The 24,717-nt window shown below is 39.0% G+C and overlaps 1 protein-coding gene across 1 annotated transcript in view; it reads left to right on the forward strand.

Moving 5' to 3' along the window:
- Positions 1-24,717, forward strand: part of Abi3bp (ABI family member 3 binding protein) — a 219,320-nt gene that overhangs the window by 128,005 nt on the left and 66,598 nt on the right. The window contains exons 15-24 of the mRNA XM_026788609.1: positions 6,429-6,491; positions 7,566-7,643; positions 8,173-8,247; positions 9,096-9,170; positions 13,902-13,943; positions 15,642-15,722; positions 16,172-16,219; positions 20,913-21,002; positions 23,083-23,166; positions 24,628-24,684. Of these exons, the coding sequence (XP_026644410.1) occupies positions 6,429-6,491; positions 7,566-7,643; positions 8,173-8,247; positions 9,096-9,170; positions 13,902-13,943; positions 15,642-15,722; positions 16,172-16,219; positions 20,913-21,002; positions 23,083-23,166; positions 24,628-24,684 (693 nt within the window). The remainder of the gene's footprint in view (positions 1-6,428; positions 6,492-7,565; positions 7,644-8,172; positions 8,248-9,095; positions 9,171-13,901; positions 13,944-15,641; positions 15,723-16,171; positions 16,220-20,912; positions 21,003-23,082; positions 23,167-24,627; positions 24,685-24,717) is intronic.

The raw sequence follows: 24,717 nt of genomic DNA on the forward strand, positions 1-24,717 counted from the left end.
TGTCTTTTGGCCATTTGAACTTCTTCTGTTGAGAATTCTCTGTTCAGTTCAGTGCCCCATTTTTTAATTGGGTTAATTAACATTTTAAAGTCTAGTTTCTTGAGTTCTCTATATATTTTGGAGGTTTTAATAGATAGCATTATTTCCAAATTATCTGGATAGATTCCCTTGTTTAATTATTACAAACATGGAGAACCCAGACCGTGAGGAATCGTGGATCTCTTAGAAGACGCTAGAAAGAGATTAGTTTTTGTCTCGTGTTAAATGATCATCACAGGGATTCTCAGAAGTGTAGCCTTGCTTTTCTTGGTTGAATTCATTCAGAAAGTGAATTCATCTGTGGATGAATATCTTCCCAGCTTTTGACCTAGATGGCAGGATGAGCAGGAGGGAGCTGAAGCTGTGATTATAAAGAACAAACTGCATTAGCTAGAACGTTGGGAGGGGAAAGTTGGTTGTGTTTTGCCTGTGTTCTATGTGAACACAGAATAATTTTGACTTTGTCTTGATCTACTGTCATGACAGAACAAGCCTCATTTAATATTAGTGTCCTTTGAAACTGCTGACATTCAGCAGGGGAAAACCACGGGCCAACTCCTGGATGGTTGGGGCTGCTTGATCAGTCATTAAATGGGATATGTGTTTCTTTTCAAAGATTTATTTAGCTTGGGAACTTACTGGAAATTTTGCCACTTTTACACTCCCTATCAAAACTGCAGAATGAGTGTTCTCATAAAGACTTCTATACCAGTTTTGAGATATAAAGGACAATTGAGAATTCTGGCTTGCATGGTTATGGAAATGAGCTATTTCAATCATTTTTGGCAAAGAAGTGACAGGATATTTGAGGTTTGGAGCATTATAAGATAGATGAGATACAGAACCATTTAATCTGTTCTTCCCCGTTCTCAGTCTGCTTGCCCTAATTTTTCCCTAGTACATTGAGATTTTATTATCTGGAATTACATTTTATATAGCCTTCTGTAATGTATGCTAACTAGGGTTGATTTAGCTTGATTTCCTTGGCAAATTTAATTTTCCATAAAGTATATATAGGAAATTATAAAAAATGTGCTCTATAATCGCATACCAGGATGTAAAAGTACTTATAGGTTCTGTGTTTAAAGGAAACTGGCCAGATCTTAGAAATACTTAAGTGTTTGTGACAGTTACTCAGGGTGAAATCTGTCTTTCTAGCGATGCAAGGGAGTTAGTCTTGTGTTCTATTGGATGTTGGCCAGTCTGCTACAATTCAAATGTTGTCATTGTAGGAGTTCTAGAGAAGTGTGCAGTACCTTCTACCACCCGATAGACTGGGCTTTTATGTTCATGCTGTTAGATCCTTTCTCCCTTAGACCTACATAATTTCCCCATCAACTTTCTCTATAAAACTCACTGTGAGCCCAATGCCATATGCACATTTCTGAAGTCCTTTGGCATGGTTAGTTCCTTTTATAGGAAGGAGATGCATGAGGAGCCTACATCTGGAGTGGGTACCCAAGCAAACAGTTAGACTCACTGATTTCTCTCACAATCACTCCAGGGAGTCCCTCCAATTGAAGTGTGAAAGAATGGCCATACAGTATGCTTTGGAATTTGGGGAACAGGATTTCACAACAGAGGATGACATGTTCCTTGTTCAGTGTGCTAACCTGAATTCCTCTGTAAGCGTGCCCCAACGACTTGCATAGACTCTGTGAATACAATGATGTCCAGGTCAAGCTTCTGTTTTCCAGGGGCAACAGAGCTGGAAACACAGCATAAACCCACAAACAGGCGTGTGCATGATGTCTAACATCCTAACGTGATACAAAGTTCATAGATAGGAACTTTCTGTTTACCACTTGATAGTACCATAAGTATTAAGCTTCTTTAATTTACTTTAGCATTCCATAAAAGACTATTATTTAGAACCATGAAGGATCAGAATCAAAGAAAGAAGATGGCCATAAACCAAGAGTAATTCAATGCATTTGAGTTCCACATTAGAAAACCTTCTGTCTGTCCTTGTCCAAGATGTTCAAACAACTGAGCCTCCTACCCTCAATATATTGAGACTTATTACAAAGACCTCATATTGAGAGTTCTCTATTTAGCTCTGTACTCCATTTTTTAAATTAGATTATGTGTTCTTTTGATGACCAATTTCTTGAGTTCTTTGTGTATTTTGGAGATCAGACCTCTGTCTGATGTGGGGTTAGTGAATATCTTTTCCCATTCTGTAGGCTGTCGTTTTGTCTTGTTGACCATATCCTTGCTTTACAGAAACTTTTCAGTTTCAGGAGGTCCCATTTATTAATTGTTTCTCTCAATGTCTGTGCTGCTGGGGTTATATATTCAAAAAGTGGTCTCCTGTGCTAATGTGTTCAAGTGTACTTCCCACTTTCTCTTCTATAAGGTTCAGTGTGGCTGGCTTTATGTTGAGGTCTTTGATCCATTTGGACTTGAGTTTTGTGCATGGTGATGGATATGGTTCTATTTTCCCAGAGAACTTAGACAACAATGAGGACACTAAGAGAGACTTACATAGATCTAATCTACATGGGAAGTAGAAAGTATAAAAACACAAGATCTCCTGAGTAAATTGGGAACATGGGGACCTTGTGGGAGGGCTGAAGGGGGGAAGGGAGATGCAGGGAGGGGAGCAGAGAAAAATGTAGAGCTCAATAAAAATCAATTTTAAAAAAGAGGAAAAAAACCCACCAAAGACCTCATGTATTTTAGAGTCTTGCCTTGACAATGTCAGGATTGAGTATGGTCATCCTCCATCTTTTGGTTGTACTCCACTCTGGAACTTTCTTTAAGAGATCAGCGCTCACCATTTGCAGTGTTGAATTCTCTCAGTATTTTGTGGAATTACAGAAACTTGTGTCACATAGTTTGACTTTGTGAACTGCATGGTTCAGCTTGCACAAGGAGGGGCATATGAGGTGAATAGTTTATACCATAGTTTATTTTCGAGATCTTAAAGATCTTTGTTGAAAAGAGATAACCTCTGTATTTGGACCTTACTGCCTATTCTATGAGGTGTTGATTAATTCAGATCTGGCTCACCAAACACAATTATACCCTAGAAAGGATAAAATGTAGGAACAAGTGGTGTTGATACTTCAAAGGCAAGAGAATAGATTCAAGCATAGCAGATGATTTTCTTTTTCACTGTGGCCTCTTAGAGGTTTATGGGCTCAAAATTTTCATTTTATTTCACAAACTTCAAGGTCAACCAGAGTGGTGTTAACTGAAGAAAGTATCATTTGTACTTAAATAGTACAGAGACTCTGTGGCGCTTTCCTACTGTGTGCTGTACCCTTCATTGCTTCTGTGTATTGCTGTTGGAATTCTGTTTCCATGGTTATACAAACCAGGAACAAGACTGGGTAGCAGATACTTAGGCATGCATGTGCACGCACACACACGCACACACACACACACACACACACACACACACACACACTAAGTAAATGAGAGAAGGACATGCTTCTCCTCCCACTCCCGCTTCTAAACTAGAAAGTCATTGTTCTTTTTAAGATTGTAAACTACCCATCTTCCAATTACTCTGTGGAAGTGAGCATTTTCAGATTAATCCTACTGTGGATCTACCATGTATCAGGATTTAGAGGACATACACCCTGCAGGACAAAATAGCTGCGACAGAATCTCTCCCTAATAAAATGTTCCATCCAAAAAAAAAAAACTGTTTGAAAAGGAAAATCTTTCATATGGCTACAATATTCAGGAAATCCAATCAAAATAAAATGTTGCTATTTGAAGTCCTTTGTGTACTATTGCATGACTCGACTAGGGAATTTTTATGTTGGTATTTACATAAAATTAGCTTTTCAAAGTAAAAACATACAGCAAATAAAATTAACAAATGGTCTTACAAGTGTATATATTTTTCTGGAATATCTGAAAGTAATATTTTGTATAATTATGACTTTTTATTTTTGCTTCTTATAGCTTTGAGTTGTGCTACTCATTTTACCTGTCAAATTAATTCCCTTCTTCAACTTCGGTCTCACATGGACTCTATGAATTAAAGATCAAAGCTACTGCCTAGATTCAAATAGTGTTAGCATTTATCCACTTCAGACAGTGACTAGCAGCAAGGCATGGTTGCATATAGACTGTCTGACAGACAGTAGCACTCACACCCAGCTCTGGGACTGTTTATCAGTTTTGTCTAAAATAGTTTGTTAGAAACAGGCTGAGCAATTTAGTGAAATCAACTCAGGTTTAAACATAAAGTTTTGTCAAGAACTTTTAGATGCCAAAGTTTTTGTAAGGAAACCAGGAACTCGCGATTGAAAGAGTTTTTCAGAGTACTCCATTTCAATGTGGCCTCTTCTCTGACATGTGCCACTTCAGAGTCAGAAGACTGACTTTGGCAGCAACCAGAGGTGGTTGCCTATCAAAGCTGTCCACGCAGCATAAAACTTCTAGTGGGCGGCTCCTTTGTTTCCTTTTCTTTACCACTCAACTCCCAGAAAGTGTGGAAGCAGAAACATGTAGAGACCAACTACTCTGACAGATGTGTGACTTGAATCCCAAGTAGGTTCAAGAAAAATATGTGAAAGTAAGAGGTTCCTAACAAAGGGGAATTTACAGACATGACCTGTAATTGTTGGAGGATCGTAAAGTATTCTATTCCCTATGAATGCCTGTAGTAAGAACTTAGGTAAGAAGGTGTCAGCCTGGTTTTGAACCTCAAAGTGTAAATGTGAGAAATAGAGTTAATTAATAAATACCACTTGGAACATAGTACAGAAAAATGGGATGTAATATCACTAGAGGGAAAGGAGATTTGGGAGTTAACATAAATGCAGCCATGGCATTTTTCAGAGGCATGACTATAAAGTCATGGTAGTAATTGATAATTCATGACGAGAGGAATACGTAAAGTCGGTAGCCTCTCCTAACTTACTCAGAGGTGGGCAGAGCCAATATCGCCAGGTCCATGATGAGCCTAAGGCAGACCAAGGGCTAGAAACTGGCAGCATTCTCATCCTTTTAAAGGAGAGTCACTCCCACGGGGGCCTTTAAAGTCACAACTAGGCTAACTTTGCAATAAAACACAAGGTCGTCATGTGAGAAGATACCTTTAGTTTCTGCTTTCTCTGCCTCTTATTCCTACAGTGAGTTCTTTGTGTCCGAAGAGATTTTAGCACTATTTTTATTTGCAAGTTCATCTTTTATGTGAACATGAAATTTATCCCTACATTGAAAGTTATTTTTTAATTCATCACACGTTCTTCCTTTTATACCAAATATAAAATTACCTTCAAGCCTACCTACCTTATAGAAGGGGTCATGACTCCATGGAGGATCGTCGAAAGTTGCCTCTAAATAAAACCAAGAGGGCTGGTGCCAAGAATGCTCTGATCTTAGCCCTGTTGTCCTTAGCTGTGGATTAGGCTGAAAATCACTAAGTCACCAGTTCCCCCACGTGAGCATGGGCGATTGTCTTTACTACTGTAAACCTCGGTCAACCTCATTGTCTAAGGAATCTACAAAGTGGTGGCAGTGCCTGTCTCACCTGTGTCTCGGGGATGGGGACAAGGTTAGAGAAGTTCATTCGTGAGACACTGGTGCTGGGCCAGCAACTTCTATTAAGCAGAAAGAATAAACAATGGATTCTAAAAGTATCCTCAGTGTGCCTTCACTTTCCTCCTTTAGAAGCTTCTTCCCTGGCTGCCATGGGACTAGTAGGTTTGCGTTTCTGCTTGTTGAAGCTCTTAGATTTATAACTGGCATCATTTCATTATAAATAAATGGTGTGAATTTCACAGGACTCTGGGAACCAGGGCCTTAGCATGATGTATGTCTTAGTTAGGATTTCTATTGCTGCAACAAAACACCATGACCAAAAAGCAATTTGAGGAGGAAAGAGTATATTTGGCTTACACTTCCTGATCATAGTCCATCATTGGATGAAGTCAGAAGGAACTCAAGCAGGGTGGAAACCTGGAGGCAAGAGCTGATGCAGAGGCCATGGAGGGGTGCTGCTTACTGACTTGCTTCTCCTGACATGCTCAGCCTGCTTTCTTATAGAATCCAGGATCAGGTTTGGAGGTCCTGGGTTCTATAAGAAAGCACTCACAGTGGACTCATTAGTGAACTATCAATCACTAATTGAGAAAATTCATTACAACTGGATCTCACAGAGAGACATCTCCTCAACTGAGGCTCCTTCCTCTCTGATGACTCTAGCTTGTGCCAAGTTGACACACAAAACCAGCCAGTATCATATGTAAAGTCCTGCAGCTAAGACAGCAGCGGTGACTATCAACCAGGAAGAGAGGAGGTCAACAGCTCCAAACTCTAGTACCTGTGTAAAACTTTGCTTAAGACACCACTGAAATATGTCTGGAAATAATGCACAATATACAAAATTAACTTGTCTTTTTTTCACCTTTTCTATTTTCAAGAAACTCACGATCTTATCTCAAGCTCAACAACTTCAGATGAGATGGCAAAAGAGCCCCACACAGGTATATGCTTCTCATGATGCCTTTGGGTCCTCGGTGTTAGTATACTTGGTGGGTGCCTTTTAGTTTTTGCAAAATGAAGGCGTGTGCTCTCTAGAGTTTTATGGTGGGCAGTAGCTGTCTCCATTTATGTCAGGGAGACAGTTCCTGTCCATACTTTTCACTTTGGGATTATTCCTTTATTTTTATCAGTAAATAAACTCTGTCATACAAGGGAAGGGAACAGGTAGACACGGCTACAACTGGGGGAAATAATGGCATCTCTCTTTGTCTACAGTCATTTTAAAGAATATTTTTGTATTCCTAGACAGTGATCTGTAGGGCAGTGAATCTCACTGGGGATGCTTTAGGATCTGTCCTCTGTACGGGAGCGTTTGGCATTCCATAGAGACACAAAATGGTCTTAACTACTGGGGGAGGTGCATTGCATCTAGAACACAGAGACTGAGGATACACTGCGGTGCACACAGCAGCCTGCCGCCACTGAGACTTCTTGGGGCCTAAGTGTTGTACTGCTGATATGAGAGCCCCGTGCTAAAACAGGGACATAGTTGGTCACAGCAGGTGTGTCTAAGTTTTGCATTCACTTACCAACGCATCTACGGTGGGTTTAGTCCAGTCCAGCAGCTCCTTTTTGCCATTGTGTACCAAGCCTCTACTAAACCAGGCACTGTAGAATTCAAAGTCAAACTGGCCAAACAAAGGTAGGTGCCTGGTTTTAGTTTTGTATGTGTCGTCTTATATTAGAATTATTTATAAGGTAAGTAAAGATAAATGATTTTAAACAGTTGAAAATAAGAAAAGTAATAAAACTGAATCCTCAAACTAGGCTCCATTACCAGTTATGAAACCAGCAGAAAAGTGATTGAAAATAAGTTGAATATGTAAAGCTGTTTTATGGGTTCTGATATTGCAGAGTAAGCATCTTCAATTCCTATTGAATCACTGACTTAAAGCATTGGCTAGGAATCTCTCAAGTGTTGCTGATATTTTCCTTTTATGGGACATTATTTCTTTACTCTGTATTTTATCCCTACAAACTTCTATTGCCTTTATAAATGTTGGCGTTTATTCCAGCAGCAACAAGTGATCCTACTCTGGACTCTGTCCCACCTAAAACTCCTAGAACTCCTGAACAGCCAAAGGCAACACTGGGTAATGTTTTTAACAGAAATTCTGTGCTTTGTTTTCCATTAAAAACTCCATAACCCATATGGATGCCATTCTTCCAAAATAACCATTCTATCCCATTTCATTTAATCATTTACTTCTTTTCTATTTCTGAATAGAGATGTATGATATATTTTTATGCAGGCACCTTATATTCCATTTTATGTATCTATCACTTTCCCATACTAGAAGAAAAAATGGATTTCGATCTTAACATTGTGAAAATATTCAGAAGTTGCACGGGCCCCTTTCTCATCTGCATCATCTCGTGCCATGAGCTATGACTTGCATCACCTCATTTTCATGGACCAAGTCTGCCTGTACTGAGCAGTTGGCATCCTTTCCCCTGCTTTACATCATAGTGTCATCTGCTAGCTGTACGACAACGTTTATCTTCCTTTTTAAATCCTTGTAGCATGCACAGTATGCCATCTTGAAAGCATGTTGACATTCCTAAAATACCTCATTTTTTAATTGAAATTGCTTGGCGGGATGGGGGTGTTTTTGTTTCCAGCTTCAAATGAAGCATCATTTGATCCTCAAAATGTGGAAGTCTTCACCAGTCCTGAAGTACAACCAACAACAACTGGTAACTGATTTCATTGTGTAGTGCACGCTTTGAAAGACAGGTAAAGCGACAGGAAAGAATCAGTCAGATTGGTGTGCTCGCTTCTATTCATAAACACTTCCCTTCCTTCTCCACATGGGATTCTGCCTCTAGGAGCAGAGTTATCCATAGTTAGCCTCATGATAAATCTCAAGGAATTTATACAACCTTGATAGTTTTGAAGAGTAGTTTCCTTCATTGCTTTCAACTTTGTCGACTAGAAAAGTATAGCAGAAGCATAGGTGATGATTATTTTAAGTATATTTCTTTCTAGTGAACATGGTAATAGTGTTTAATCCACAGTAGTTCAAACAGGAATATCAAGTAGTGCCTGAAATCCTGGATATGCTGAAGAAAGATGTACAAAAGAGCTTGTGTCTTATAAACTATCTAAATAATAAAAGCCATTAGTGTCTGGTAAAGGTACAAATGAACTCCAAGATTAAGATGTTTTAAATTTCCCATTCTAAAGTCTGAAATATCGACTGGCTTTTTCCCTGCTATTGATGTTAATATCTTAATTGAGTTCTTAATTTATCTTAATCCAGAAGGCCTCCAGGGTGCTCAGTCATTGGTACATTTATTTGAATAGTATTTCTTCTCAAGTGTGAATTTAAGTTCTCTATAAAAATGTAATTCTTTTGGGCCCAATGAGTGCTTATGCTTATTGAGCATGTACTCTGCAGAAAACATGACACGGACATCAGGAATTCAACAAAAATATGCACTCATTCTTGCATTCAGTAGGGTCATGTATTCGTGTTTACAGGCACATGTGACTGACCTTTGAGAAGTATCACTTACCAATGCGATATTGACTCCTCTTTCAGCTCCCCAGCAAACTACGTCTATCCCCACCACACCTAAACGACGCCCCAGACCCATCACGCCAAAAGTCAAACCTGGTAAATAAATGTCTCTTTAACTTTTCAGGTTACTTAAATCCAAATAGATCATGATCATCTCTCTATAGTAAAAAAGAAAATTATATTTTTCTGTAGGACAATTTCTCTACAAAAATTTGAAATAGGTAACAGTAGTAAAAAATGAGAAAACAGGGGTCTCCAATAGAATGTTCTTGGATGTGGGGATAAACCAGGAAACAGGTCCTACCCCCACAGCTCACAATGTGAGATAACTACTGTACTCTGGGTGTGTGTTCACATTGATGCACGGTGTCTAATGGACCAGTGCCTGCCACACTTTCCATTTTGCCATGGGGCATGCTGATGTTAAGGGAATGTTATTGGGATGCTATTCTGGCCTTCAAATTGTTTATAACCTGGAGAGTAACAATAGTGAAAAGGAAACACAAGATCATAAAACTCCAGCCTGTAGGACTTGTGAAAGACTGAGTTGAAGCCATGAGTCTTAAAATATTTGTAGGGTTCAGGTGGAGAAAATGGGGAAGGGAAGAATAGCTATTGCAGCCTGAGGGGTTCATATAATTTATCAACTTGGAGGTGATGGTTTTCATTGCTTAGCACTATTCTCAGGCGTTACTCGGCAAGTAGACTTCACTCACATTTGTAGTGTAAATAGTTTTCTTATCTGTAGTTTTGTGATGGTTTTGAAATTCTTTCCTTGTGTAGTTTGCTCAGTGCATACTTTGAGAGCAACAACTAAATATGGCATGATTTTGTTCCTTCTTGGAAGATATTTTACTATCTCTACATTGAACTAATTTTTTTTCCTTTCTATCACCAAAAAGAACTACAAGTCTGGGGACACATACTGTGAAATTTCTTAAAGTCCTGAACCTGCTCAATACCATATGTGTAACTTCAGATCGCTAGGGAAGCTAGTGCTCTGGCTCCTTTGTAAACTGTCAGTAGCTGTCTGTTCTCTTTGCTCATCTGGAAAAATGCAAAGTATCTCACAGACTGCACGAGTTCTATAGCTATTTTGGTTGTGAGTTAGTAGATCTGAGCTCAGATTAAGATGCTGTGTAGGACCAGCACTTGGTAGATGCAAACTCTGTTACATATACAATTCTCAGGATTTTTTTTGGAAAAACATCTTGAAGCTCAACTTAGGAGTTCTTTGAAAAAGTAACTTTAAATTTGGTGTTACTGGATTTTCTTTGTGTTTCAGATCATTGCGTTATGCCTATCAATCATTGCCTAATATAAACGTACCCCCATTGCCTAATAAATATGAAGTAAGAGTGAAAAATAATTAGACTGACTTAAAAGCATAGTCTGAAGTCAGTCTTTGAGTAGTTGCTAGAAAGTGGCAGAGCTCTCGTCCATAAGTGGTTCTCGGTGCCTGGAGCATGAAATATTCTTTCAACGGAATATTTCCAAAATCTTCCAAGATGATAGATTCATTCTATTGAATTAGTTTAGCATCTGATTTTCCTTTTGAGTTTTTTTATACCAAAATAGGAATTTGTTGATTATTTCATTTGTTTTTAGCTCAGTAAAACCCAACTAATTTCTTTGAAACTTAAAATATCTCTTATTCAAGAAGTGACACCAAATGTGATCATTTCTCTGATCCTCATTTTTAGTGTTCTAAAAATAATTCTGGAAAATTGATTTATGCAGCTCTTTGGTTCAGGGAGTTCTGATTTCTGTGTTAGTGTCTAATGCAATTTTTCCATGAAAAGTGCAAAAGCACAACCAGATGACCTCAGGGCGACCAGCCCTTTGGTATTATCTTAGTGTTGCTCTGAGCTGTGCAGTAGGCAATATGTTCGTGACCATCTCACAGAAAACACAGAAACAGTCATGGGAGTGAGCAAGGGTCCCTTGTCTGTATTACAACATACTTTCCAGTACCAAATTGGACTGGAATCCCGATGCACTGAATATCAGCCTTTCAGCTGGAGGCAGAAATGGGTTCTGCCTCCTAAGAACCCTGCTTGTTTGGAGTGTCTCATTTCTCGGGGTACAAGACCAGAAAGCACTGTTTCTTCAATATGCCAAGCATTCTTAGTTGGGGGTGATTTTTGAAAACTGACTTCTGTGTACTTCTCAGGAGATTTTATGGTGTTTTTCTAAAGACTATGGGGTTCTTTGGTAGGAGGAGTCTTCTCCCAGCAGTTCCCTGCCAAGGGATTGTGGCTCATACCGAATGATCCAATATTGACCTTTTATAGTTTATCAGGAACTTACACAACAGTGTTGGATACTGATTTATAAAATTAGCTATGGAGTGCTTTGTCAGTTCTTACTGTCATCGCCATATAAATGTTAAACTTTTAGCTCTGGGGAGAATGCATTCCACAGTCTGCTGTGTAAAGGACTCTCAACTTGGATTTCCATCACTAGTGTGTTTACACAGTGAAGTTCCAAAAGCAAGGGCTTCTCTGCTTAAGTGGTCAGGATTTATTTTGAAGATGGCAAAAGACATCAAAGCAGCTGCTCAAAAAATGAATTTATGTAGCTCCCAGATGGAGGTGTCAGATCAACAGAAGTAGAACAGCGGTTCTCAACCTGGGGGTTGAACAATTATTTCATAGGGAGTGCATAAGACCATCGTAAAATATCAGATATTATGACTCATAATGATAGCAAAATTACAGGTATGAAGTAGCAACAAGAGTAATATTACAGTTGGGTGTCACTACAACATAAGTACTGTATTTAGGGTCAGGGCATTTAGAAAGGTTGCTAACCTCTGAAATGGAGGCTTGAGCAAATGTGTAAGGTTGAGGTTGCCAAATGAGAAGCATGGGGTACAAAAATCAAGTGTCCTAGCAGCTTACATCAAGAACTCTGCCAGTGGGAGGGGATTAATGATCGTGTGTTTCAGAAATCACTCTGAGGGAGGTTTGCAATGAGAAAGCAACTTTTATATTTATGCTGCAGTTTCAGTGGAGGCTGCTACCAGGCAGAGGGAGAAAGGGGCTGTGTGTGGTGGTTAGCAAATTAAATATTTCTGCTAATTTCCCAATAAGTTTGGAAAGCATTAAAAACTGTCTTATAAATATTGGTTGACATTTATGCATGGTAAGTCACATTTTCAGAACTAAATCAAAAATATTAAGTTAAGAGACATGTTGCTACTCTTCTAAGTGTTTGAATAGACACTTCTTAATTAAACATTTGGTTTATTATTTATTTATTTATTGCCAGAACTTTCATTTGGAAGCCGGTGTGGTTATGTTTCTTTGGTTTCTAAACTTTCTCATAGCCCTGGGGTCCGACTTTCTGGCTCTGACTGTCGGCATCACCACCTGAGGGAGTTAGCAGCCACACCTCACAGCAGAGGGATGGATGTTGAGTAGCCCAAGACTATGGTAGAGCGTATGGGCTGCATCTCTGTAGAGCTCTTCTTTAGCGACAGACCCTTGTGTTACTTGAGCTCTGTAGAAGGTCTCTGTTTCCAGCTGAAGTTCACGAGAGCATGTAAACCACCAGCAGAAGACTCGCCTGCCTGCCCAGCTCTCCTCCAAGGCCTGTTTTTCTGTTTCACTTTCCATGTGAGATGCTTTTCCTCGGTGATTTAGTCAGTGCAGCTCCACATTGGTTTTGGCTAATTTTATGTGCACAGCCCAGTACATTTCTGGAAAACCAGAGCCACCTCCTCCCTTTTGTCTTTCCCACACAATGAGGACGGTCACCCTCCTGTGTTGATCCACAGTGCGGTACCACACAGCTCTCAGTTGCCACATTTTCTTTCTTTTTGAGTTGTGAAAGGAAGTCATTTGGTTCCTAGAAAGCTGCTCTGTGAACGCTTCTGTTGTCGCTCCCCTCCCCAAGTCACTCCTGGCCTTTTCCAAACCTACTACTCTTCTGATTCAGAATTATCAGAGTTTGCTCTAGACAAAGTACTATCCGCGCTGTAAATAAGAGGATTAGCATTGTGATGAAAGCCAGCGAGTGCCAAATCAATTTGTTCCTATAAGAAATAAAAGTTCTCCTTTTTTCCTATGCTTGGAAAAAAGCATTAATTTTGGCTTTCTTCTTGAAAGAAAATGCCTTTGAGCAAACTAGCACAAAACCTACTGGAAATAAATGGCCTGTTGTTTTCCCTTTATAACGTAATAGATGTAACCAAATAGCCAGGAGGAAATAAATAGCTTCTTCGCTTCTCATATGACCTCTGGAGGGTTTGTTTATCCATCCGCAGATGGCATTTAATTGATGAAGCAGTTCGTGAAACCTGAGACTATGCGTGGATACTTAATAATTCGCTAACAAACATAGGATTTGGTTTACTAGCAGTATGTACTTGTGACCATGGGGCGTACCATCTGAGCATGTGTGGCCCTTTTCACACTTACGATTCTTATCTTTTGTGAAAGAACACGAGGTCCAGCCAAGCTGGGTACCATTCAAAACTAACAGAGTACAAGCGTGTAACTTTGTCTCACTTCCTGAGGAGAAGGTGGTTGCTTTGTAAGAAACAAAACATCAGGTGGCTAGGAATGCAGAACCCCTTCAAGGAGATGTCCTCGGGATAGACATCGGATATTTGTAGTGAGAGCCGCAGCAAAGATGAACGACACAGATGAGAATTCTTAACGCTTTTGCTGTGGTTTACACAATGGATGTGAGATGAGTAACCCTTGGCAACCTAAGCCAGAAGAGCCCAAACCTCCATCAGAGAGTGACCTTGTCCTGTGGGAAAGGATGTTTAATTTCTGCTGTTCAGCACTGTTTTGACATTATTTGCTTTCATTGCAGCCCCAAAACCTGAGACTCTACCATCAGCACCATCAACAAAGGGTAAATTGCTTCCCTGACTCATCGTGAAGATGTGGCCTGTATCACTTGGTGTTCAACTTTGGTCCTACATTTGCTTTACTTTTAAAATACCTAATTGTCCTTCAGATGTTTGTTTGCTTATTTGTTTGTTTTTTCAGTGATTTCTATTAGAATATCGACCCTGTGCCTGGGTTTGGCTGAACAGAGGCTCTGGGACACCCATGAAAGCCACACCGCCTCGGATGCGGGAGATTCTTTATTGTCCTGTCTTATATTCAAGGAGATTTTCCTTAGCTTCTTCTAACTTATTATTTCCAGTGGAGACTTCTGGCTTCCCCAGATATAATTGTGCTTCCCTCTGGGAGTCTTTTTCTCACTTTTCAAAATTCTAACTTTTGCAGACTTTCTTGAAAAGCGTGATGATCATTCCAGATATGAAAACTGTGATGTGTCACCAGATCATCCATTAGGAGGTGGAAAAAAGAAGGGAAAAGAACAATAAAGCCAGCCCCTTATAGCTTTTTTTTTATTTTTCATCAAAAGAGAATAAAGCAAAACCAAACCAAACAAAGAAAGATCCCCGTTCTGGTGCCATCCTAGCCATTGCCCACATTTTCCTTCACAACACGAGCTCCTGGTTAGTGTGTTGTATCTGCAGCTTCCAAAGGCCCATGCCTCTGCCCTTTTTTTCCATTTCTTTTTCCAAACTTTAACTGGCTACATTTTTATTCATTTTTTCTAAAACCACAGGAATTGATTTCAGTAGAAGAGATTACTTCTCGTGTGGATAAAATTTCACCACTTAGAATTTGCTCAAGCGAGAAGTTAAAATTGAGCTTATCCCACATTTAAGTTGATTTTACATTTTTTTCCTTGACTTGGTTCCTTCTTGATAATCTTGTGTGTGGTTTCAGGACCCAGAGCCCTGGGGAAGTGACAGTAATAATATTATTTGGACACACAGTTACTGAGTGGGTGACTCCTTTCTTCTTTTCTTAACGGCTGTGGTCACAATTGGCATATTCACATTCATGGAGTAATATATCTGTATCCACTTGTTTATGTGTTCTTGGTTATCCTTAAAAAGTTTAAATCCTTTACCTCTGGCCTATGAATATAATCTCATTTCAAAAATGTTTCCCTTGATATAATTTCTAAATTCATTTTCCCTATTGTTTACATGTGGACTCTTGTAAACACCAAACAGAAAAATCTCCTGCTTTGGAATATTAAGCCAAATTTTAATATTTTACTCGTGGTGTGTCTGAAAAGCAGCCTTCTATGTGTTCCTCCTGATGGTATAGCTTTGAAACTTTGTGTGACTGTCTCCTCTAAACTATACATTACTTTTGAGATTTTCCAACACCTATCTCAAAGTGAAAGAATAAGGAGACCTCTTGGAAAATGTACAAATCTTTGACCAAAAACTTTGAAGAGAAAGGGAACAATGGGAGGAGAAAGAAGAGAAAGAGAGAGAGAGAGAGAGAGAGAGAGAGAGAGAGAGAGAGAGAGAGAGAGAGAAAGAAAGAGAGAAAGAGAACAAAACATCAAAAGGAAAAAAACCCCCTAAATTCTAATTTCATGCAGTGATGGCAGAAAGTAGCAAAACAGAATGTGTCCAGCTTGAATCAAAAGGTTTAACTGTGTGGCATGTAACATTTCCTCTCAGTTTGTAGCTTCACTCTTTCTCTGCTAACTAGAGGTTTTTCCTTTCTTTAGCTCCACCAAGGACCAAACGACCAGGTCGCCGCCCCCGTCCTACAACCACACATAGTCCAGAAACGCCTGAGTCCCAAACGGGTAAATGTGGATACTTAGGGTTCCAATGACCAGGGATGCAGTGCTGTGGCTTCTAGTTTGTCAGCTGCCATGCCCCAAACAGCTGCGCTTTAGGGAACAATATGGTTGGATTGTATTGTTGAACATCTGTATACTCACTCTCTACATTCATATGGTATATGATGATCTACATCTCTATTAGTGGTTAGTAAGCACACAGTGTGAAAAGCTGGCCCACCTGGTGGATTTTTAAAGCAAGAATCCTTCGAGTCTCACAGCTGGTACATACCCAGGGCAGTTGAGGTGTGGGAAAGTGAGAGGGAAAAGGTGAATGGGAAAAGCAAAAGGGAAATTACATTCAGAAATAATAGCACAGTTTGTGTACAGCTTCTGACTTTAGGCACAATGTTAGCCTCCTTGGGATCTCATTCTGTGGTATAACCAGTGTTCTTGGTGCTTTGCTTCCCTAGCTCTGGAACCTGCCACGGTGCCATCGGAGCTCTTGGTACCCACAATTGGTAATTCTGCATCCTCTCTTTCTTTCCTGTCATTTTTTTCCTTTCATGGTCTCTAACCAAGGCATGACTGAAGTTCTGTCAACCCATCACACCATAAACCATGCTTTCCTTCTTTCCTGTGTGGGAGGGAAGAGCCTGAAGACTGGAGAATTCTTTCTGTACAGTCTCCTGCAGTAATGCAGGGAAGGTCTGTGGCCGTGAGCACAGCTTCCCACTGCCCTGCTGACCTTCTTCCTTTAACCATGTCCCAGTGTTCAAAGAGCCATCTGTTCTTCCTCACGGTTGTCTGTAGCCACCCTGGACTAAACATTTGTCCAGTTTTGTGGCTAAAATGTCATTGCTTTATTCATCACGCCTGTAAGACTCTGAAAAGCTACACATTCCTATTGGGGAATGTTTTAGTATGTTTGGATACCATAGACTGATTATGTTCTGGGGTCCAGTATAAAAGTGGTAGTTGTCTTTGCAACTTGAGAATATTAAAAGATCTAAGATTGTTTTATTATTTTTAGTGGTAATGTCATGCCTATAATAGTTTCATTGTAACTTCTCAGAATTCAGTTGGTCTCTGATTATTTTAAGAAATTCCCCACATGAGTAGCCATGCCATTACTTCTTATGTCAACAGCAGATGTTTATGGGTAATTTCCCAGGTTCCTTCTTAATCAGCTTTAAAATTCTCTGTCTTATGGTTTTGTGCCTAAAGAAAGTTGCCAGCAAAGCAGAAAACTTACCTACTTAGTTCTTCTTAAATGATGTATTTAAGAAGGAAGTCACATGATAGTTAGCACTTTGACTCAAAGACACATTTTAAGCATTTCCTTAAGATGTTATTCTGGGGGCTGGAGCAATGATTCAGAGGTTAAAAGCATTGCTCTTTTAGAGGTCCTGAGTTCAATTCCCAGCAACCACAGGGTATCTCACAAACATCCATATTGAGATCTGGTGCCCCTTCTGGTGTGCATGCTTACAGGCTGGCAGAACACTGTATAAATAATAAATAAGTAAATCTTAAAAAAAAAAAAAAGATGGCTCTTCCTGGGAAACCAGTGGTGCAAATGAATGACAAAAAATGAGCATTTCCACCATTCCTGGAACTATTTTTATATCTGCATTGACTTTTCACAGAGTGTTTCTCAACTTATGCATCCTTATTTTTGACAGCTACAACCATGACCATTATGCTAATTTTAATACCTTTTCTTTTAGTTCCCAAACCATTCCAGAGACCCAAAACAACATGCAGGCCAGAAGTACCCAAAACCCAGCCTGGTAATCAACACTTCCAATACCTTGGCATCTAGATGGGAAAAGAATATACAAGTAACATTGATTTCCATGCCAAAAGCTTAGCTGCGACACTGATTATGGTACCTTTTTCCCTTCAGACTTAAAACCACCAGAGCAATGGCTTTCTAAGCCCAAAGCCACACCTGACATGCCACCAGCTAAATCTGGTAAACATTATTCCCACTGTCTTGCCTAACACACTTTATCAGTGGAAGTGATGGTTTATACATTGCACTAATTCCAGAGCTGAGTATCATAATTTTGTTCTTTATCTTCTAGACATATGCACACTAAGCTTAAGAAATGAGAATCTTTTATACCTGACAATCTTACAAATCCCACACTTTAAAAAAAGCATCTTTATGTCTTTCCGAGTTTATAATGAATAGAAGCTAGACTTTTCTGTACCTGGGACAATTTAAAGTGGCTTTGCTAGCTGTTTATAGGTATTCCACACAGGAGGGGCCATGTGTTCCTCTTTCATGGGCACAGCCACAGAGAGACTTGTCACATAGGGATCCTCTGAACTAACCTGTTGGCATTTTAAATAATAATTACTAACCGGGTGGTTTTCTACCATATTTTTAAAAAAAGCCAAATTTATGCAACAGTTTTGAAAATTCTGTTTACTACTGAAGAGCTGTGCTAAGATTCCAATTAGTAGAAAACTAAGAGATCCTTCTCATTATAAACAAGCCCTTCATATAACCAGTCTACATCAACCTAGAATAAACTGTGCCCAATGTCTCCGAAGTAAATATTACAAATACTTAAGGTTGCTTTTCTCTTCATTTGTGTCTTCTGTTTGTGATCCAGCCTATGTGCCTGCTACAGTCGGAACTGAAGACCCTTCTCTAGCCATGAGTCACAAGTGCTTTCTTAACTGACGCTCGCTTGAGATTTCTCCTCTCATCTCTCTCATTGCCTGTATTCTTAGTTCAATCATCATTCAAACGTTCCTTATTTATTTCTTAAATGTATTTTCTATTTTTGGCAGTGTCCATCTTAACATCATGACAGGCATTCATGCATCTGCACAGCGAATAGCACCTGAACATTACACTTCTTTGACCTTCGGGGTCAGATTGCTTGTCCATACTGCTAGAAGCCAGAGGGCTCTGTCTATCCATCTCTCAAAGCAGGGACTTTCTGAAGCCTCTACTGTGTATGCATGGGAGCAAGGAGAGCTGGCTGGAGCTTGTGGTGATGAGCCACCCTTTCTGACAATGGCCCTTTCCCCTTGACTCCACTTGATTCAGATGCAAGTAGACCTTTCTGTGGAGAATGCATCTTATGAAAAGAAGCTCTAGCAATGTCTTCCTCATCTTGCCCCAGCTTCTTCCCATCTCTGTGTGTCACTAGCTCGGCTACTTCTCTCTGATGCATTTTAACCTGGCTTCACACTTTGGTTCCCTGAACCATCTAGGAAAGTCATTCTCTATACCAAGGCTTAGAGGACATTAGATAATGAGAAATTTGAATCTTACATGGAATCTCTTAGCTTTAATGAAAAAATACATTTTAATGCTAGTTGTAATTCTTCATTTTTGATCTATGAAGAATGATTTAATTTATAGAAATTATATATACTGAGATTAAAAGGTTGCATCATTTCCCTTTTATTCTAAATTATTTTTATTCTTTCAGTGGGTGGGGTGGTTTCTAGGAATTAAAACTAGGGTCGTATTTGTGCTGGCCAAGGGATCTATTGCTGAGCAATTTCCCCAGTCCTCCATATCTTACCATACACTGGATAATTCCAGACAAATTATCCATTTGAGATAAGTAAATACAGAAACATAATACGCATTTACCTCTATCTGTATGATTGTCACAGTTGGCAATACTTTTCCTATTTTCACAACCACCACTCCTCCAAGAGATACAACAGAAGCCTCTGTAGCCATTTTCAGAATAATTTAGTATAACCCATCATACAACCATAGAACCAAAGTATCAGTATAGGTAGAATCAGATAGTCAAACATAGGAAAATACTTTTCAGTAATGTCATAGCCATTCTAAGTGAAAGTGTGTATGGGTGCAAGATGGGTAGGCACAGAAACTGGCCATCTGCTGGCAGTAATAGTATTCTCAGACTTCATAAATGCTTTTAAACACAACAGTCTTATATTCCTTGCCCACTTCTATGTCAGAACTAATAACTTATAACTTAATAGGTAGAAAATTTTTGGAGTCGATTAATTTAGCAGGTCACTAGCTTCCACCAATCTTAAGATTAAGAATGTCATCAGAGTGTATTCTGGGCCTGTAGAACAAATTCCGCCATCTTGCTGTACCTGCCTCTGTGATGTATCCACCGATGTATTTTAAATTTGCTTTGATTTATTACTTTCTTTGTTCTTTAAAACTATAAAAGCTTCAGGAAACCATTCCCACATTGGAATTTAGAATTTGGGGTAGCCTAATTCTGTGTTTCTGGGCCATGGTCACTCAAAATATCTATCTATAGAATAAACTACCTCTTATTTCTTTAAGAAAACAAGAACAGGCTTAAAACGTTTCCTCTTTAAGATAAATCACTTTGAACATTTTTTTAACTTCTGTCATGTATTGCTTTTGGCCAGTCACTACCACAGATGTTGAACCTGTAATTATGAGTGAGAACCAGGGCTCCAGTGACAACATTAAGCAATGACCTTTTAGTCTTTAAGCACATTTTCTGCTTATTGTTGGATCCTTTTCTGTATGGGTCAAGGGGATTTTTCATTCACAAAAAAATTCTTATCATTGACTTATTTCTCATTATAAATATATCAAGAGTACTTAAAGGATGTTACTTAGTTATAAGCCTCTATTCAACTCCTTAGATATCACCCCTACTATCTTGCTTTGCAAATGTTTCACAGAGTCAATGAGTCTATTCAGTACTCAATATTAGTCTACATTAAAAATAAATATCTCATATACTTCAGCGTGCCTACCCTTTAAGCTATTATTCTTGTTATTCTTTTTTTGAAAATATGAAAGACTTTTATAAAGCATAATATATAGAGTAATACTAATTTTAATGACTCATAAGCCTAAACTGAGTCTTTCTAAGGACAGTTATTCAGAAGCAGGTTAGCCGAAGTTTCCCTGTTGTGATATCAACATATGCCATGTTTCAAACTCCCTTTGGGTCTGTCTGGAACTTCTTTCATGCTAGCAACTAACAGTAAAAATTTCAGAATAACCAAAACAATGTCAGACAGTCTGTCTCAACTGTCAGGAGACCAAAATTGTTTGACATATATATTACCAAGAAAGAATTCCAGATCAAAGAGACTTTTTTGTCTCCAAACTCAAAAGTCTGAGAAGACTTCAGAAACCTTACATTCATGTGTTCGTCTTTCTTTAGCTCTGAAGTCATACAACCACAATAACCAATTTGCTTTCTCTAGCCCCCAAAAAACAACGACCAAAAAATCACCGTCCACGTCCTCATGGACCCCAAGCCACCCCAAGCCAAAAGATACCTCAAACTACACCAGGTAAATGTGGTTCTTGGCTCCGGGAGCACTTCACTGAATGTGATGAAATTGGTAATCCCACTTGCCGCTAAGGGAGAAGGCTTCAGCCAGACGAAGCAGCTGATGCCAGCATGATGCTCTAGCCAATCCCTATGACTTCCTTGTACTGCTGTCATGGGAATTCCTTGATATCTGAGACTTGTAAATGTGTTTTTTCCTCTGACATTTAATTATACTTTGCTCTTTGATTATAAATTGTAAAAATATCTTCTTACTATATTTGATTCAAGAGTCACACTCTTTATTTGATGCCATTTTAGCACCTGTGGGCTATCCATTAGAGCTAACAAGTGACTTAGCTCAACAGAGAAGCAACTCTTATTCAGACATCATAAAGAGAAATAAAGAATAGGAGTAATATCCGGGAGTCACTGTTTCACCAACTGTAGACATGTCATTCATTGTTAAGTAAAAATTAATGTATATGTGGGCTAACACGTTTAATGTTGACCTGGAATTTTTAGTCTTTATAAATTTGCCAACAAGAATGGGCCTGACTCCTACAAACAGAGAGAGGGCGGTGCCATGTGTGGAAGTAACAATAAAAACCTAAGAAGTGTAGCCTGACTAAGAAGGGTGATATTTGCTTAGTTGAGCCATGATGTTGTTTTTGGAAAATCCACAAAGATGATCAGAGAAGTCCAACTTCAGCGACTGCTCTGAGCCCATTGGCATGTCCTGCTACCTGTCCTAACCAGGTCTGTTCTGTATAGTGAGGAGATGGAGTAACAAGTTCCTTGGACTAACGACCCTCTAGGTCTAGCTCTTTGCTTGCCTTTGCTCAAACATAGGTCTTCATCTTTCCCCAAAGCAGATTTCCTACAAAATCAAGCATTGCATATTTTGGTCATTCTTCACTGTGTCTTGTTAAATATATCAACAATTGTATTTATTATGACTCCAACATTTGTTTTTCAGTATATAGTTTTACAAATTATGATTTCACATTAATTTTTATAATTATTAAATATGATGTTATCACATGCACAACACTTTTTCTAAGCAGAATTTTCTATCACATTTTTGCTAATGTAAATGCAATCAAAACCTGTAGCTCACTGTAGAAAAAACAAGCAAAATTGCTATTAACTGTATAGAAAGGCTAAGGATAGGACTGTGTTGTACAAACATCTGTGCATGCTTATATAGAAATTTTTTTAAGTTTTTGGTATTTTTGTTGTTGTTGTTTTTGACTAAAGAACCAGTGCAAGAATGGCAAAGCTCATGTTCAGGAGAATTTGGTGGGTTTTCCGGTGTGTTTAGCATCTCCTTGTTTTAAATTGCTTTGGATCATGTCTCACAGCAGACATAGGTAATGATTCTTTGTATCCTTCTGTGAGTGCTTTTGTCTGTTCACCTTGAGGGTCGCTGTGGTTGCTGAGGAGATTATGGTGACACACCCTGTTTCATTCTGTCACAGGGCTCACCTCAAAGCATTGCAAGTTTTCTTCCCATTTAGCAGAAAGGTACCCTGGCTAATTTAAGACAGCTACCTGATCTGTGCGCCTTGAAATTGTGACATCAGTAGAGTCTTTGAAGAGTCGTGAGCCCTGGCCCTCCTTTAGGCCTCTAAGACAACAGGATTGAGGGCCCAGTGAAAGTTGTCTGAGACATCTTCTTTCTTCATTCCAAGCTCTGTGGAACTGGTTTTGGATTCTGCTGGTGTTTCAGTGACTTTTAAAATACTTACCTTGGTAAATCACCCAGTACAGGACCCCCCCCCCAGGCACATTTGTCTTAAATTAAAAGCATCACTGTGGAGTGGGTTCAAAATTCATACCATAGAGCTAAATGGGGATTTATAACCAATTGGGGATTAAATATATGTTCAATGGAATAGTAATGGTTCCTAACTTACATTTCTTAAATGTAATTATATCTATTATTTTTGTCTCTGAGTCTCGATTATTAAAGAAATCTTCAAATCCCAGTGACAATATTTCTCAGCTCAAACTATTAGTTGTTTTTTTAAAGTTTAGAAAAGATTCCTCATCCTAGGCATAGCTTTTGGACTCATCAGCACCATGTTCTTTTCCATCAGCTTCAGCAACAACCAAAAAAGTCCGCCGCCCACGTCCCAAACCTAAAACCACACCCCATCCAGAAGCACCTCAGACTATATTGGGTAAATATGTGGTTTGTGATTTATTTTGTATTGGAAAGTGTTCTACATATCTCTTCAGGATAAAAGCTCCTGGTTTGCAAGGAGAACCTCATTGCCTAAGTAACTTATGCTTCTTTCTTAAGAATATTGTTTCTTTATGGCCGTTAATGTTTATTTTTCTTACTCTCTAATTATATTTGCATCTTGAAGATGGGATTGCTTGGTATAGGATTGAGCCACAACAATCTTATCAAAACTATTACATTCACTAAGCTTGCACTCACCCTCCTGAGCCACCTCAGCCCTCGGCTCTAAAATAGAAGTTAGGTCTCATTTACCACTTAGTTGACAATACAACAGCAAGAAAAGCTGTTCCTGCATAAGCAGAAAGTAACGTAAAGCAGCATGCTTGTGCGAGCATAAAACAATTGGAACAACACAAAGGCTACATTTTATGAACTCTGAAAATTTAAATAAAAAATCCAAGATAATTCATAAAAAATTAGCGCAGGATTTGAAGGTTCGAAGGATGAAAGAACAGATGGAGAACATGCCAGACTTGACTTCCCAGACATATAACATATAACATGTGTTCCCAGACAAATGCTCTCCTGTCAGTTCTGTCACAGAATGCTGAAATCTTCAAATGCATCCAGTGGGGTTCAATGGTTCTCATTTCTGCACAAGATCATCCTCTTTCTATTCATAGAACTAATGAGAACACAACCCAAGGATGGCAGAAAGGAAGAACCGGTTGTTCGTCTTCTTAAGTGACAGTATGTTCTCCAAGGACTTCTCCTCTTAATGGGTGTGGTTCCAGCTTCCTTAGAGCCATGAACACCCATCATAGACAAACCATGGTGTAACCTCAACACTTCCTACATTTTCCTCTTTCTTGCCCTATACATGTTTCTCTTTGTCAGCTACTAGCAAGGCGTGGGTCTAGCACATACTCATGGGACAATATAAATACAAACTATATATGCAGTGATGCAAAGAGTTACTCACAGGGACAGAATCCCTGGAAATCACCATAGAGTTTATAAACTGTGTTATGTTAATATTTGACTATCTAAACTGCTCCTTGCATCTGGCATTGATCACTGTTTACAGTGGATGTATTTTCTGATTTTGCCTTTTATAAAAGTTCTGGGTATCTTACATTTTTTGATGATTTGTCAGATTTTTTATAAATGTTATCATATTAGTTAAAATTGGATAATTACCAGCAATGGGATTCCAGAGTTGATCTCCAGGAGATGCTCAACAGAGTCCAAGGACTGTGACTAACCTCTGAATCAAATGTAGTGATTCTTTAGAGAAGTATTCAAAGGAGAAAGAAATATTCATTTTCTCTAGTTAAGAATATTAAAATAAAAAATAATGTTGCATCCCAAGAAACCTTGTTTTTACTGTTAGGATGTTTTCTATTATTCTGTACATTCATAAGGTCTCTTTGATGTCTTTTCTTCTCTTGATCAGTTCCTGCTACAACCCTTGAAGCAGTTACTAGAACTGAGGCTCCAGAACTGACCTTAGGTAACGGCATAGCACGTCCTTCCACATCTGCAT

Source organism: Microtus ochrogaster, chromosome 2, assembly GCF_000317375.1.
Source record: "Microtus ochrogaster isolate Prairie Vole_2 chromosome 2, MicOch1.0, whole genome shotgun sequence".
In the NCBI taxonomy this organism is placed as follows: domain Eukaryota; kingdom Metazoa; phylum Chordata; class Mammalia; order Rodentia; family Cricetidae; genus Microtus; species Microtus ochrogaster.